This window comes from Gigantopelta aegis, chromosome 6 (genome assembly GCF_016097555.1).
Source record: "Gigantopelta aegis isolate Gae_Host chromosome 6, Gae_host_genome, whole genome shotgun sequence".
Lineage (NCBI taxonomy): Eukaryota > Metazoa > Mollusca > Gastropoda > Neomphalida > Peltospiridae > Gigantopelta > Gigantopelta aegis.
The window spans coordinates 31,042,606-31,058,047 of record NC_054704.1 but is presented as its reverse complement, the minus strand read 5'-3'; the positions used below and the strand labels follow the sequence as shown (position 1 = coordinate 31,058,047).

At 32.5% G+C, this 15,442-nt stretch overlaps 1 protein-coding gene across 2 annotated transcripts in view; it reads right to left on the bottom strand.

Moving 5' to 3' along the window:
* Positions 1-2,045: 2,045 nt before the first annotated feature.
* Positions 2,046-15,442, bottom strand: part of LOC121376473 (AP-3 complex subunit delta-1-like) — a 36,998-nt gene continuing 23,601 nt past the window's right edge. For both annotated transcript variants that reach the window (XM_041504347.1, XM_041504348.1), the window contains exons 19-34: positions 14,925-14,988; positions 14,563-14,631; positions 14,138-14,216; positions 13,130-13,296; positions 11,814-11,893; positions 10,515-10,665; positions 9,850-10,011; positions 9,141-9,305; positions 8,772-8,954; positions 8,207-8,254; positions 7,737-7,874; positions 6,863-7,003; positions 6,352-6,437; positions 5,820-5,944; positions 4,690-4,769; positions 2,046-4,162 (exon numbers count right to left, since the gene is read on the bottom strand). In XM_041504347.1, coding sequence (XP_041360281.1) covers positions 4,064-4,162; positions 4,690-4,769; positions 5,820-5,944; positions 6,352-6,437; positions 6,863-7,003; positions 7,737-7,874; positions 8,207-8,254; positions 8,772-8,954; positions 9,141-9,305; positions 9,850-10,011; positions 10,515-10,665; positions 11,814-11,893; positions 13,130-13,296; positions 14,138-14,216; positions 14,563-14,631; positions 14,925-14,988 — 1,837 coding nt within the window. In that variant the 3' untranslated portion in view covers positions 2,046-4,063. The remainder of the gene's footprint in view (positions 4,163-4,689; positions 4,770-5,819; positions 5,945-6,351; positions 6,438-6,862; positions 7,004-7,736; positions 7,875-8,206; positions 8,255-8,771; positions 8,955-9,140; positions 9,306-9,849; positions 10,012-10,514; positions 10,666-11,813; positions 11,894-13,129; positions 13,297-14,137; positions 14,217-14,562; positions 14,632-14,924; positions 14,989-15,442) is intronic.

Sequence of the window (15,442 nt, the reverse complement as noted above, 5' to 3'; positions counted from 1 at the left end):
TGTTAATGTGGTATCACATAGAGTATCTAGTGTTAATGTTATAAATACAAACTATTTTATTCAGAGCCATAATGTTTATTATTAATTTTGTAAATTTGGTCAGGAAATCTGTAGCCGAAGTCAGGATTCAGTTAGCCTCCCCCCACCCCCCCCCTAAAAAAACCCTGAAATTTAGTCAACCGTTTCAGAGGTGTGCTAAACCAAATTTAAATGTTCACACACACACACACACTTTTAACTATGTAAATTGCTCCAAATCAGACACATCTCGTTTCATTACAAATACAGTGATGTACAGACAAATGTACAATTATTTCACTATGAAAGGAAACAAATCATAAATAAGACATTTTAATTCTTAAAAACAATTTGTTTGCAGAATGAATTAATCTTTAAATCATACTCTATCTAACCTGTACAGATTACATACATATGTGGTCTACAACAATAAATAACAGTAAATATTAAGTAGATTACATTTACCTCAATACTACTGTCACCACTGCAAAACAAACATTTACATATTGAAAAAAACAGTGTTTAGTCCCATTAAGTACAATAAACCAAACAACCCAATGCCTCAATTCCACCCAAACATTTTCTTAACCACTGTGCCTTTAACTTACTCATCAGTAGTCATTTTTTAAATGAAAACTGGCTACCAAAAAAACCCAAAAAAAACAAAGGCGATGGAAAAATTTAAAAAAAACCAATGCACTTTATTTTACTACCTTCTGGTTTGTTTTCTACACACATTTTCTAAAATGATACCTTCTACATATACCAGTAGTCCATAAGCCAGAGCCGCAAACTGGTCACTGCTACCATCTCATAGTAAGTTTTGACACGACCTTGTTAGCACACACAGCTTTCCATGTGCAACTATAACTCACTAACATCCCTACTCCGTTTTCGCAGTTGCTACACACATTTATGGAAATGCTAATACACAAACAAAAAATTCATTGAAAAAAAAAAAAAGGGAGATTGCTTGACAACATTATAAGAATATATGTTATAAATATGGGAATGACCTTTTGTAATATTGTAGAGAGTTTTATGAATCAAATTGTTTTCTTTTCCTTTTTATCTAACCATCTTATGGATTTGACATTTATTTTTTTGTCTTTTTTTATTATTATATTCACTGTACAGAAATATAGCTACTGTAAACTGTGGTGGGTTTAATATGAATAGTCAAATAAAGAAAGCTTGAATGAGGCAGGTACTTACGTTCCACAAGCCTCCAAGAATCAAACCTTTGTATAACCCATTTATGGGTTACACAAAATAAATTCAGTTAACTCGTTTCCTTTTTGCATAACCCGTGATATCCATGTCAATAATATCTTAAATTCACTGTGCAAATCATAAATACGTTAAGCAAAATTTGATTGTGCTATAAATGTATCAACAAAATGACAATTTTTCGCAAATTTCTGTGGCCTGTTCCATCTCTTCAGACTTTGCTGCTAAAAACCAGTATAAACATTCATCTCTGCAGATGGTACTAACAAAAAACTCATGAACTAATATTTACCGTGGATCAACACCAATATTAAAAAAATAATAACAATGAATCACCCAATATTATTTATTGCAGATTTTTTAATTTCAAAATAAAATTACTCTTTAAAAAAGAAATTGTATTATATTAATTTCCTCTTCACATAATAGCCTCTACCTAATGTCCAATCAGCCAATCAAAACAAGTTACATTTTTAAAAATTCTTGTATAAAGCTCAATTATTCTACTTACTCTAATTATTCATTTTAAATGCTGAATTAGTGGAAAACACTAAACATTTGACCAAAGTGTAATACTACCTAATGCATTAGTAACTATGAAGCTATCTATGTACACCAGAAATAAAACGTTGTAACCTCAGCATGACTGGAAATGGTTACTAGTCATTTCGTACCATAGTTCATGGTCATTTTGTACCATAGTGCTTTGGTCATTTTGTACCTACTTTTTACCATCTCGTACCATAATGTTTGGTCATTTCGTACCAGTCATTTTGTACTCGGTATCTTATTTTTGTCATGGTATGCCACTTCTTATTTTTATTGTTGACGAATAAACATTGCCGTGTAAACATACCTTGTAACACATGGTCTTCATGGGTAATTATGGGTTTTTTTAGATCGGCTTGTCTTAGATCTTGATATGTTATTCTAACACAAGGTTGTCGTTGGTAATTAATATGATGATGAACGAAAATGCGAGGCGCGATGAAAGTAATAGATCATAATTTTCTTGTTCTTTCTTTTTTTTTTTTTATTAAGGGGTGGGGCTTCAAATATAATTGCATTAGTCTAATGTTTATTTTTTAAACCAGTAATTCGACATTTTACTATCCATCATTTAACTAAGCTGCACAATAAATGATTGAGGTACGAAATGACCAAACAGACCTGGTATGAAATAACCATGGTATGAAATGACTTGGGTACGAAATGACCAAATAACTATGGTACAAAATGACGGGTACAAAATGGTAAAATTGGGTACGAAATGACTATGGTACGAATTGACTGGTTACCCTAGAAACTGACATTATAACTTTGACAGAAGGTGAAGATAAGCACTTATTCAAAACAGATGTTTTAAATGGACACAACATCTAGAAATTCGATCAACATGATGTACATTTAATAAAAGAGACATCCATACATGCAAAAAACAATTCAGTAGAGAGGCTTTTTGAATGTAAATGATGCCAATATTACCTTGAAGACAACCATAAAATTTTAGGTCACAATGTTGCTTTACTCAACATGAAGAATACTTACTGTAGCAGCTGTCATTCGTCAATTATAATGCAAAATTGGACCATTTCATAACTACATGTATTACCAAAAGGTTAGTTCTAGGGTGCCGATATGTCTTTATTTTGCTCAGTTATCTGTGTGGCTGAACCTTTTCAAAGATAACTCATCAAACTGACATTATTGCAGTCCAATATGCTGCCCTTATAGTAGACCCACTGAAATATTTTCTGAAAATGCTGATGCAGCAAATGTGGAATTCTTATGACAAGCCTAATTTAAAATGTTATCCTTTCACACACCAACATTATGTATATTTACAGAAAAAAATCAACAACAATATAAGTGTTTTTAACAGCAGGGAATCACAACATAAAAATATCCACATGAGAAATATACAATTGAATGACATAATCACAAGTTGACAAAGCAAATTTTGCTTGTCAAAAATATACATCCATGTTCCACATTAAAGGCATTTTCATAGAAGATATTGAGATCTCATTTTTACATCCATCAGATTACAAAGATATTGTGAATATTTTTACTGGTAGCTTGCTAAGTTGGAAAACTGTGTAACTTAAAAAAAATGTTAGAGTACTGAAATGATCTTAAAGAAAAAAGTAAAAAAAATAATTCAATATTCTGTCATCAAAATATTAACAATCCTCAGCAGATAGGACAGGTGAACAAACAATTATATTCAGAGCTGGTTTGATTATAAAAATTACTTTCCTTTCAGGACAAAAATGAAAATTTGTTTACCACATTAGCACATTTTGAATCACCAGCCAACATTGGATAAATATAGTAATTAGATGGAGCTTGTTCAATCAGACCCTTCAAGAAGACAGACTGGAGAACGGTTTCACTACAAGTTCTAGTTATGTTTTCTCAAGCATTTATACAGAACATTACTTTTCAAGCTTACATTAGGTTTATATTTTGTAAATTAAACTGAAGCCAAAATTTCTATATTGCTGTATTTGTAATTTGGCAAGTACACTAACACATGCTATAGGAGTCTATGAAACTATCACAGACCTAGAGATATTGTTATTACATATCTGAAAACCACTGAAGATAATATTTCCACTACTGAAAGGAATATTGGTTTAGCATCACCACAGAATATTTCATAATCCACAACAATTTGCTATCATACGAGTGACCCAACATACACTTTTTACACCCTGCTTTCCCTGAAGTGTTTTCGATGCACCGACTTCAGGGGATCACAAGTCACAATTCTATCACAAGTCTGTACAGATAAATAAATCACACAACAATGTTAGGAAGTGTCTGTTAACAACTGTTTTGCATCATCCAAAACATTCGACAGGAGTGTTCCATCTGTACTTTTTCCATCCAAGGAAACAGAGCCATCGTTCTGAAAGAAAAATTAAATCAAATGGAACAACAATCAAATGGAAATACCACTAATAAAATAAAATGTTTCACTTGATGCTTCTTAAAAATGTGTTTGTAATAAAATTAATGCAATGATCATACAATTGTAACAAAGCTGGACCACTATAATTTTACACTCTGAGCCTATTAAATACTGTATGTAATTTCAAATTCAAAAGCAAATTGTCACTAGCAATGTTGTTATGTATAGTGTTGCGTATGATGTTGGGACTTGTGGAAAAACAAACACACACACAAATGTAGTATTATATGTTGTCATTAATAAAAGTAATACTTGTATTTTGCAGTCCATTATCTTTATATGAAACAAGTGATAAATCAGTGATTAATTCCAAATAATGATTTTTACAGACTAGTCAATAAAATTTACATAATTTACCAACTTTAAAAAAACCCCCCAAAAAACCACATTTTCTTAAATGTGCAAACAAAATAATGTTCAATATTAGTCATGCTATTAAAGAAACTGTAAGAGAAACTACTAACCATTTTCACAAGTAAACAGACAGGGTGATCTTGTATTGTTTTGCTGTAAAGCGATGCACTCTTCTCAACTTGCTCCACAACTACAATCAAGACACAAAACAAACCATCAGGTGTTTTTTTTTAAGCGAGTCCCAAACAATACTTCAAATAATTTAAATGATCTATTAAACTGAAACTTGTTAAAAGTTACATTTAGGCAATATTTCTTTATTGTGCCAAATATTGATTTCTTCTGGAGAGAGGGGCAATCTGATTAAAATTAGCTCTACTGGTCTACCAGTAGATCTAACAGCATTGCGTGAACACCCATGTCCAGGTGACATTGTATCTATAAATAACAATTTAAATATCGATCAATTACACTTTGCCTTTTATAACGTTATTCGGGTGCATACAAATTCAAAAAATATCGGGGGAGACTCTTTATGCAATAGGCGAACTTGTTGTCTATTTCAACATTAAAAAACAGGGGGAAAAGTGCAGTAATAAACTCTGGATTGTATACTAGTATAAACAGATTTTATGGCTATACCATAACGGCTCTTTTTCTGTCTTGAAACAAATTTTATATAAAATTTGATATTGAAATTAGTTTCTGGCATACATCGTAATTCACCGGAATCATTTCGTATACCCTCGGCATAATCCCGAATGTTTTCAAATCACTGGCATGGTTTTGAAAGTAAAGTTTTGATTGGGTCGAATGAAAGGTCAACTGGACATGAGCTCCAACTGGGTGCTGTTAGATCCACAGGTGATAGTAATTAACCAGTAGAGCTAATTTTAATTAGATTGGAGAGAGGGGGTGCATGAACCATAATGCACTCGAAGCTGTGGGCCCCAATCACAAATTTTACCCAAGTCGGGGGAGGGGAGATAACCAAGCCTGGACATCACACAAAGAAATTTAAGTCTAATATAAAGTATGTAATGTTAATATTGAAGAGATCAGATTCAGTACCATCATGGTGAAAGATTTATCCTTTAAGAATCTAAAGAAATGTCACTAAACACGCAAATCACTGACTGCAAATGAACTTACGAATGATACTATTATAGAAAAATAAACAATACATCCCAAAACATCCAACCAATTTAACAAAATGTAATAATACCAAGATACTACTTACGTCTAAAATGTAGGAAGAAACACAACTTGGCTATAATATGAGAAAATTCTGTATCTACTGGCGTAATGTTCACTGAACTTTTTGCAGACAAGTCTCCACTTCCCAGCAATGTAGCGAAGTCAGCACTACAAAATAATCCATAAGGTTATTAATACACAGGATATTCATTATCCTTCAAACTAGGAGACTGTGAGAAACACTGGAGACTATAACTATTGAATGCAAAAGGTGTACAATAAGTGTAAAAAGTAGTTACCTTCTAAATAAACACTATGAACACAATCTTTAAAAAAAAAAAAAAAAAAAAAAAAATAATATTCTTACACATGTTAATGAACGCCTTTTATATTTTTAGTAATGGATTTTACTCTCCTTGAACTATTCTTGGAGGGAGACGGGCGGGTGGGGTGTGTGTGTGTGATAACACCCCTTAAATACAAAAGTTTGGAAAGATGAAAAATTACATGTAACTTCCTCTAAAACAAAGTAATTTTAAAAACCAATAATACAATAATAATTGCAGTATTCAAACCTTTTGCATGGGGTGGTCATAAGGTAAGAGCTGCAAGGTAAATTGATTTTGAAGTCAAGTTTGTCATGCGTAGAACCTTCATCAGACTGAAAAATATACATTAAACATGCTTATATATCATAGTCTTGTCTTAAAAGGGAATCAAATACAAAAGAACTAAAGTATTATCAACAACAAAACAAGATAGCATAATTAAATTTTGCAACTATAACATAAAAATTTATTTTATTTAGTTAAATTTGGTTAAAGCAGTACCGGGTAATAATGAATAAAAAAATCTTGTCGATTCACGTTTTGCAATATCACATTCATTCAGGGCTGTGTAAACAACAAATGTGCAAGGCTAAAAATAATATTTATATTCAAGTTTGGGAGATGGTGATGGTGCAAAGGCACAAATATTATTTTTTATTGAAATATTACAATTTTGTTCTGTGAGTGGAGATTTTTTATTGTTGTAATTTTTGGGGTGAAATTCCCACTTAAATTATGCCAATAAACGAGACTGTACCTTTACAATGTATGTGAGTGTGCCACGCATCCTCTGTGGCATGGTGATGCTGTCTATAGAGAAAGCGAATTGTCCCTCGTTCTGAGATCCAGGAAGAAGAGTAAACGGAACCTTCACAGCATCATGGTGACTCTGACCCATCTGGGAGGTAAGAAAGAAAGAAAAGAAGCAAATGTTTAACACCTCAGTCGATTGTTTAATCAACAACTATCAGTAATGAAACATATGGCAGAGATGAAAATGATCATACACAACAAGCATTCTTGGGAGTACCACAAAAGCAATACAGGTCCCCAACCAGACACAAACAAGTTTTTTATATCCTAAATTCAAGGGCCTTAACTCCGTCGAAAATGAACCAATCCTTATGAAAGTCAAACCTGAAGCCTAATTCACAAAGGTCTCTTAGGATCTGCTAGACAACAAAGCATCCTCTTTGCAAGTCTTTAGTATTGCACTGTGAGATTGCAAAGTTGCGAGAGTTTAGTGAATTAGATCCCTGATTTTTAAGTCTATATGATTAAGCTATGCAAAAAACAATTCAGCTCAAAATCTTGAGGCATTATGAAAAAAAAAGTAAAAAAACCTATAAGTTGGACAGACTGACAAACAGATGGATGAACAGACAAACCCAGATGAATCCTATAGTGCCATACGATTGGACAGATAGGGGACTAAAAACTCCAGAACATTGTGTATGGTTTTCAAAGCAGGGCATTTGTTTCATCTACTTTATTTTGTAGTTTATTTCAATTGCAGCATTTTAGAATCATGCACAAAAAATAATCCAAATGAAATGAAAAAGGTCGAAAGATTACCTAATCTGGTATAATCATCACTTTTTCTCTGGTAATAAAAAAACTGTGAAACTCACCCCTCTGATAAGCTTGGTATTCAAGGTGTCCAAGACGTTGAATTCCATGTCTTTCACATGATGCGATGTGAGGTTGTTGAAAATAATGGACACAATAATTTGATCACTTCTCTGGTGTGTCACTCGGGTTTCGTAAGTCTTCAATGGAAGAAATATTCACATTTATTCAGGATTCAAACAAACAAATAATGATTCGTCACTTTAAACTCTCCGATAACTGTTAGTTTTCCCTAAAAAAAATTTTTTTTAGAATATAAATAAAAACCTACTTAAAAGTCGAAATAGAAATGCAGACATTGAGATTAATTTGCAGATTATGTGGAGATAATTACATATTAGAACATCTATTACTGTTATAAATTTAAATGTATCTATCAGATGCTTTTTTTTTTACTTCTCTTTTTTTCAAATTAAAATATAGTACTTGAAAACACCTTTTTGTATACTTAATATATAAAATTAGAACTCACCATTTTTATGGATGCATTTTCTCCTAGCAATTTATAACTAGACATGGGCTGAAAAACAAACAAAAAAGTGAAAAGTTAGAACTGTGATTATCAACTTTCTTCCAGTCTGAAATATTGAAAATACAAAACATTTACCTGTATACATTAGGCACCCAGAAACAAGAGTGGCTAAGATATCTGATGGAAAAACTTTTGGGGATAACTATATGGTATTTAACCATTTGATTTCATTAAATCTGGTTTCACTGTCACTTCCTTTCTTTTTTCTTTAGTTTTACTTTTAACATTTTACCGTTTTACCATGCCCTTCTTTTTTTAGCCGTTGTTACAATAGTTTTAAGGGATGCTCACAATCATCAACATTTTCGCAAGTGTATAAATCATATGTATGGAGAATGGGGTTAATGTCAGAGTATGCTTTTAAAACAATGTCCGTAAAAGTATTCTGTCAAAATCACCTTTTTATGTATGCTTTAAGGAGTGGACAGTTGTGAATGGTGAAATGTTATTCAGTGTTCATACGCTGAAATTGGCATCAAATGCTATAATTAATGAAGATACTCACAGGTAGTTTAGTTTCCATGGGTGTCCCCAGCTGGGATATAGAAAGATTCTCTTTTGAAGGAGTTGTTATTCCCTCAGGTTCTTCATATTCATTCCTCTTCTCTTTCTCTCGTTTCTTTTTTTCCTTCTTCAACTTTTTATCTTTTGTACTTGTTCGTTTCTCTTTCTTCTTTTTCTTGGATTTCTGTAGAAATTGTTTTCAAAAAGGAGAAACATTTATAATATTATTATGTTTGTCGTTTATACATAGCAACAGATTATGATAACACTCACACAGTTTTTTAGTTTTCATTGCTAGCATTTTCATCATATTTATGTAATAAAAGAAAAGAAAACCTATTATGTATGATTTTGATTAGCACGTTCATACCTCTTCACTGATTTTAACATTGTCATCTTCCTCGGTTGACAACACATCATTGACGGTGATCTCCGGCGAGTGAGACACATGATTTTCAACCGTCTTCTCCTCCTTTGACGGCGACGGGGTGGCTGCTGCGTCACTACCCGACAACCAGAACTCTATATCCTCTATCTAGAAACAGAAAAACCATGCATACGCTGAAATGGTGGGTCTATGTTCAACAAACATTAAAACTGTAAACAGGGAATTGGGGATTTGGTAGCCCACTCACAAGTTAGGAAATCAGCTTCTTTCAGGCGAAAAGACTAATGTTTAGCACATAGCTAAAAATTGATATGGCCAGTAGGACAACAGGTTGTGGCTGGTTCCTATAACGTTTGGTGTTTTATTGGGGATGTGGGGGTGGGGTGAGACCCAATGGTCCACAATAGGCAATTGATCCCACAATGCCTCACAACCTGGGTGAACACTACCACTGAATTATTTTCCCATCTTCCAACCATGTTAGAGAAAGGAAATGTTTCATTTAATGACGCACTCAACACATTTTATTTACGGATATATGGCGTCAGCCACGTTAGAGGAGACAATTACTTGGTATATGTCTGGTGGAAAAAAACACTAAACCCCACAAAAACTCTTGGCTATTTTAGGTCAACAGAGAATTTCACACTTGAGTAAACATGTCTGAGCCAATTCTGTTTTAACCACTGACCTTATCTGATGGAGCTATGTTATCGACAACACTCTTGAAATCTCCAGCATTTTCATTTACTGCGGTCTCAACTCCATTTTCCATGCCACTGGTTGCTAGAAGCAGACTGGGCTGGTCCTTCTCCTTGTGGCCTGACTTTGATCTCTTCCTCTCCTTCGTTCCCTTGTAGCAAACATAACAAATAAAACAATGTAAAGTCTCTAGCTCTCATACTTATGGTATTTAATATTAAGATGTGAAGTAAGAAAATTCCAAAGTAATCAGTTATTTACTAATCTTCAATTATTATCAACCTTCTTTTGTATTTCCAGTAACTATATCATATATCATTATATAATCATATATTGCAACAAATATGGTTTATATTTATTTTTGTTTGACATAATAAAGTAAAGGGTTTTTTGTTTACTGACACCATTAGAGCACATTGATTTATTAATCATCGGCTAGATGTCGGACATTGTTATTTTCACATATAGTCTTAAAGAAATCCACTACATTTTTCCATTAGTAGCAAGGGATCTTTTATATGCACCATCCTACAGACAGGATAGCACATACATGACATTTGATATACCAGTCGTGGTACACTGGCTGGAATGAGAAATAGCCCAACTGGCCCACTGACGTGGGTTTGGCATAATATATTTGACAGTTGAGGTTACCTTATCTTTCTTTTTTGTTTTTTCTTTGTCTTTTTTATGTTTCTTTTTGGATTTCTTCTTGTGCTCTTCTGCGTCTAGGTCTCTATCTTGACTAGATTCTGGAACAATGTGGTGTGTTCGTATCGGGAGCTTCTCGTCATCTCGTAGTGGTCTGAAACAGAAACACATACATCACTCAGTGTGAAGAGGAAACATAAATATCACAATATTGTATTATCAAAGAAAAATTTCCTGTTAAAGTTCATGTCATGTGCGTTAAAAGTTTATCAGTGCACTGTGATGAACATCCATTGGTGCAATTATAAACCAAGTTTAAATGACCTAGGACTTACAGTTTATGAGAAATTGATCATTTTATTTTCTAAAGGTGGGACTATGAAAACAACTAATGTCCCCCACCTCCAACTAAATATGTGGACACTGAAAAATTAAACTTAACAAGTTGCATCAAATTTTATCACAATAAAAGAAAGAAATGTTTTATTTAATGATATACTCGGACCAATTAGTTATACAACATCAAAAATATGGTCAAGGACTATACATATAAGAAGAGGAAATCTGCTGCACCCAGTCCATGGGTTACTCTTTTCAATTAGTAGTAAGGGATCTTTTATATGCACCAGCCCACATGCAGGATATCACGTAGCACAGGCTTTGTTACACCAGTTGTGGAACACTGGCTAGAACGTGAAACAGCCTAATGGGCCAGACTAGAATGAGGATTGATCTTGTTGTTTTAAAGAAATCAGTTATGTAACATCTTCTAGCAGTGGTCTTAGGGAACTAGAGAAATGTTCATTTTAGACTGAAAACAAGATGTTACTTGAAAATAATTATTACAAAATATATTTTGAAATAATTTCAAATTTCAACAACCAGTACATTTAGCATCATAATGTAGACCATTTAATTTGAAATGTTTCAAATATTAAACCACAAATATCTCACATTAGATAATTTTATGTTAAACTGTCTATGATCACCAGTTGCAAAGGTGCCATCATTCATGTTTTTAAATGGGTCTGCAACTGACAAGATTTAATCTTACTTCAAGAACAGCAACACACATCAGTAGAAAACAAATCCTTACCATTAACATCATACTCTTATGAAACACTAAGCTACAGATATTTTTGAACAGGAGGAGGAACTCTTATTAACGTGCCCATGCCCATTAGGTTCAGGCACGCCCATCCTGGACTTAACCTCTGACTTTACCAGTGACTAATTCCAGGACAGGAGCGGGAATCTTGAACAAAGAATGCTCTACTTAATAAAATGATTATTTGTACTTACTCATCTAAATTAATATCAAGCTTGCGGAAAGGATCCGTCAAATTGTCATCATTATCATCTTTGTCTGATAAATTGACACCCTGAAAAAGATGATACTAAGAATAAATGAATATGAAATTCTTTCATTAAAAAAAAATATAATAAAAAAATATAAAATAAACTTTACTTCTTGCAAATAAAAGTCTGAATAGCTGAAGAGAGTCAACAATGACAAATCACTCTTGTAACTTTTGTTTATGAAATATTTTTAAATAAAAAATATCTCCACAAAACTATGTTTCATTTTGTGTCGTATAATTACAAAAAGAAAAAAAGTTTGTTTGTTTTGTTTAACTACACCACTAGAGCACATGGATTCATTTAATCATTGGCTATTGGATGTCAAACATACGGTAATTTTGACAGTCATAGAGAGGAAACACGCTACATTTTTCCATTAGTAGCAAGGGATATTTTATATGCACCATCCCACAGACAGGATAGCATATACCACAGCCTTTGATATAGCAGTCGTGGTGCACTGGCTGGAACGAGATACAAAAAGAAAAGATTACAGTTATAATTATACTGTTTGTCATGAAGTATTAAAGTCGCAAACCCTAGGTTGATCCCATGAAAATGGACCCCAACACATTCGCGTAAAGTTACAACAGAGTCAAGAGTCTGTGACGTTAAAACTGAGAAATGACCTCTTAAACTAGACTAGAGTGCATCTCCATAACTTACTTCGTAGAAGTATGTGCGTTTTTAGAATTATGAAAAATTCATTTCATGGTACAGTAAAGTACTCTTATAATGAACTGCAAGGGATCAGATACATCGATTTGTTATAGCAGTAGTTCGTTATACACATTTGCAGAAGTTAACCATTTTCATTTAGGAAGTCAGCCAATTTGGATTTTTAAAATTTAAACAAGAATTAATATCAGTAGTCGTTTTGGATGCAATGTTGTTAATGCTACTGATTGATAAGATAAAAAAGTATGATTAGTTTGTTGTATATACACTAATTTACATTGAAATTCACAATTTTAACAAACAAATTGGTTAGTTTTAACAGTTAATTTGCTATAGATAGTTCGTTCTGTTCGTTTATTAATACTACATAGGGGAAAAACCGGGACTTTGCCATCAGTTCGTTCTAACCGGTAGTTTTTTGTAAGCATGTTCATTCTAAAAGTACTTTACTGTATTAGAAACATCAGGATGACCAGAAACAATAAGAACAAAGTAATGTTTGATTTCTGAAAAGATGCAGAAGTGTTTAAAAACTCTGGTCTGCTACTTTAAGGCATGACAAGAATTAACAGCCATACCTCAGGCATGTCGACAACTGTGCTCACAGCATGCATAGCTTCGACATCTTCATCCGACTCGGTACCCCCGTGACCTCCCTTCTTTCTCTTCTTTTTACCTTTCTTAGATTTCTTACCCTTCCTTTCAGAGCTTGGCAACATCAAGTATTTGTCAGATGGTGATACGCCTGTAAAAATATATTTCACATCATCAACCACAATACTAGTCCTTCTCAGCATGAACATTGTTTTTTGTAAATAATTTCAGTTTGATTTGATTAAAGAAGAGAATTAAAAATGGTTTGGAAATAACAAAAACCACACTATTCTTGTGTGAAATTTAGAAAACAATTGGTTCAGAAATAAATAACTTGCAGTAAATACCATAGTAAGAAAACAGTGTTCCATGTGGGAAGGACTATTGCTTTGTAAGACTTGGATAATCCAAGATATTTGTAAATAGGCATGTGAAAAAAAAGAAGATTAAAAATGAACCTTCTTAAAAGAGTGTTAAAGTATTAATGACAATCAACTAATAATTCACCATACTGAAAACAAGTCTGGTCCATTATGAAAAGACAACATCTATATATAAATAGGAAGGTAAAACTTTTGTTATTTGTACACAAAATGGATGTTGTAAAATGGAACAAAGAAAAATAAATGACAATTAACCATGCTAAGTATATTAAACTAATCCAGTGTAAAACTGAATGGTTGCTATCACAAGATGAAAGTTATATTTAGTAGGGAAAGTTAAAGTCAATGGAGCACATTGATTAATTTTATCATTGGCTTCTCGATATCAAACATTGATTAATTCTGACATATAATGTTAGAGAAAACCCGCAACATCTTCCCAAGAGATCTTTTATATGGATTTTCCAACAAATAGAACATCTAACAGGAAGTTAAGATGCAAAGGGCCATAACCCTAAAATGACAAGAGTACTTGACAAATGAAATATTCTTTGTGAGTTTTTATTTTAATGATTGACATATTTAACATAAATGACAGGAACAACTTACCAGGCACATGCAGAGGAACTGAAAGATCTATCCTAGCAACTGGAATGTCATCTATATTTGATGCATCATACTTTTTACCCTATTTAAATGAAAAAGAAACAGTTTCTAATTTCTAATTATACATTTTCAAAAACAGTACTAACATGCTGGCAGTTCTTAAAATTCTAAATAAATTTAAATCTTGTGTAAAAGTAAACAATATTTTCAACTAAACATTTAGTCTGCAATTATTATTTTCTTTTTACATTCATTGACTATTCAGTAATGTTAAGAAAATAATGTTTCAACACAGGTGTCTTGGACATTAAAAACTAGGCATGATCCAACAATTCAGTTCCAATATAGAATCCAGTTTTTTGCCTTCTATATCCTTATGATGTGAAATGAAAATTATTTCTGCTGAAATATATTTGTGGGGTACGAACCTTTCTCTTTGTTTCTCCTTTCAAATAATGTGGATTGTGTTCTACCTCAAACTTCCTTGCTTCACGAAGCTGAAAATTAAAAAATTTCAACAATTTCAGCTGCATCAAATAATAACAAAAAACTTAAAATATATTCTGCATTCACCAATAAAGAATATGGTTTTACAAATGACTTGGAACAAAAATAGATTTGCATTACATTACAAATATCTGACATAAAAAAAAAAAAGGTTTTAATTTGTTCTTTTTGACAAAAACCTCATGTAGGTTGGATTTACGTTATAGAGCAAACACTGACTATTCTGAATATGCTCTAACAGACTGCACCTAGCACATATTTCTGTTAGAAAAAATAAGAATACCTTCTCAAGCTCATCCTCTGTTGGTTCGTATACTTTATTATCACCTTCATACTGGTATGTAGGTCTAAAATAAAACAAATATAAAAGTATGCTTCAAATTACTGTAATTGCTGATAAGATAAAAATAAAGACTGTAAATTAAGATGTCTGTCAAACATAATAACTGCATCAATTTAAATTATTAAAATTGTTAATATCCACACACAATTTACAAAAGGATCTGGAACAGACTATACTACACGTTACATGTGTGATCACAACTGCCAGGTGTAATAATGCAGACAGTGACAATCAATTTCTTATATTCTGTTTCAAACTTCCAAGTGTTTTGATGCACTTTGTAATATTACATCTATAAAAAGGCAACTTTTTAACCATTATTACACCTGTTATTAATAAATAGCAAGAGGTCATCATAATGCTAATACAATTTTAAAGTTTATTTCAGGAATTTTCATGAATCATGTGTAATAAGTAAAAATATGATGGGATATAATTTTGATTATGACTTTTGTTAA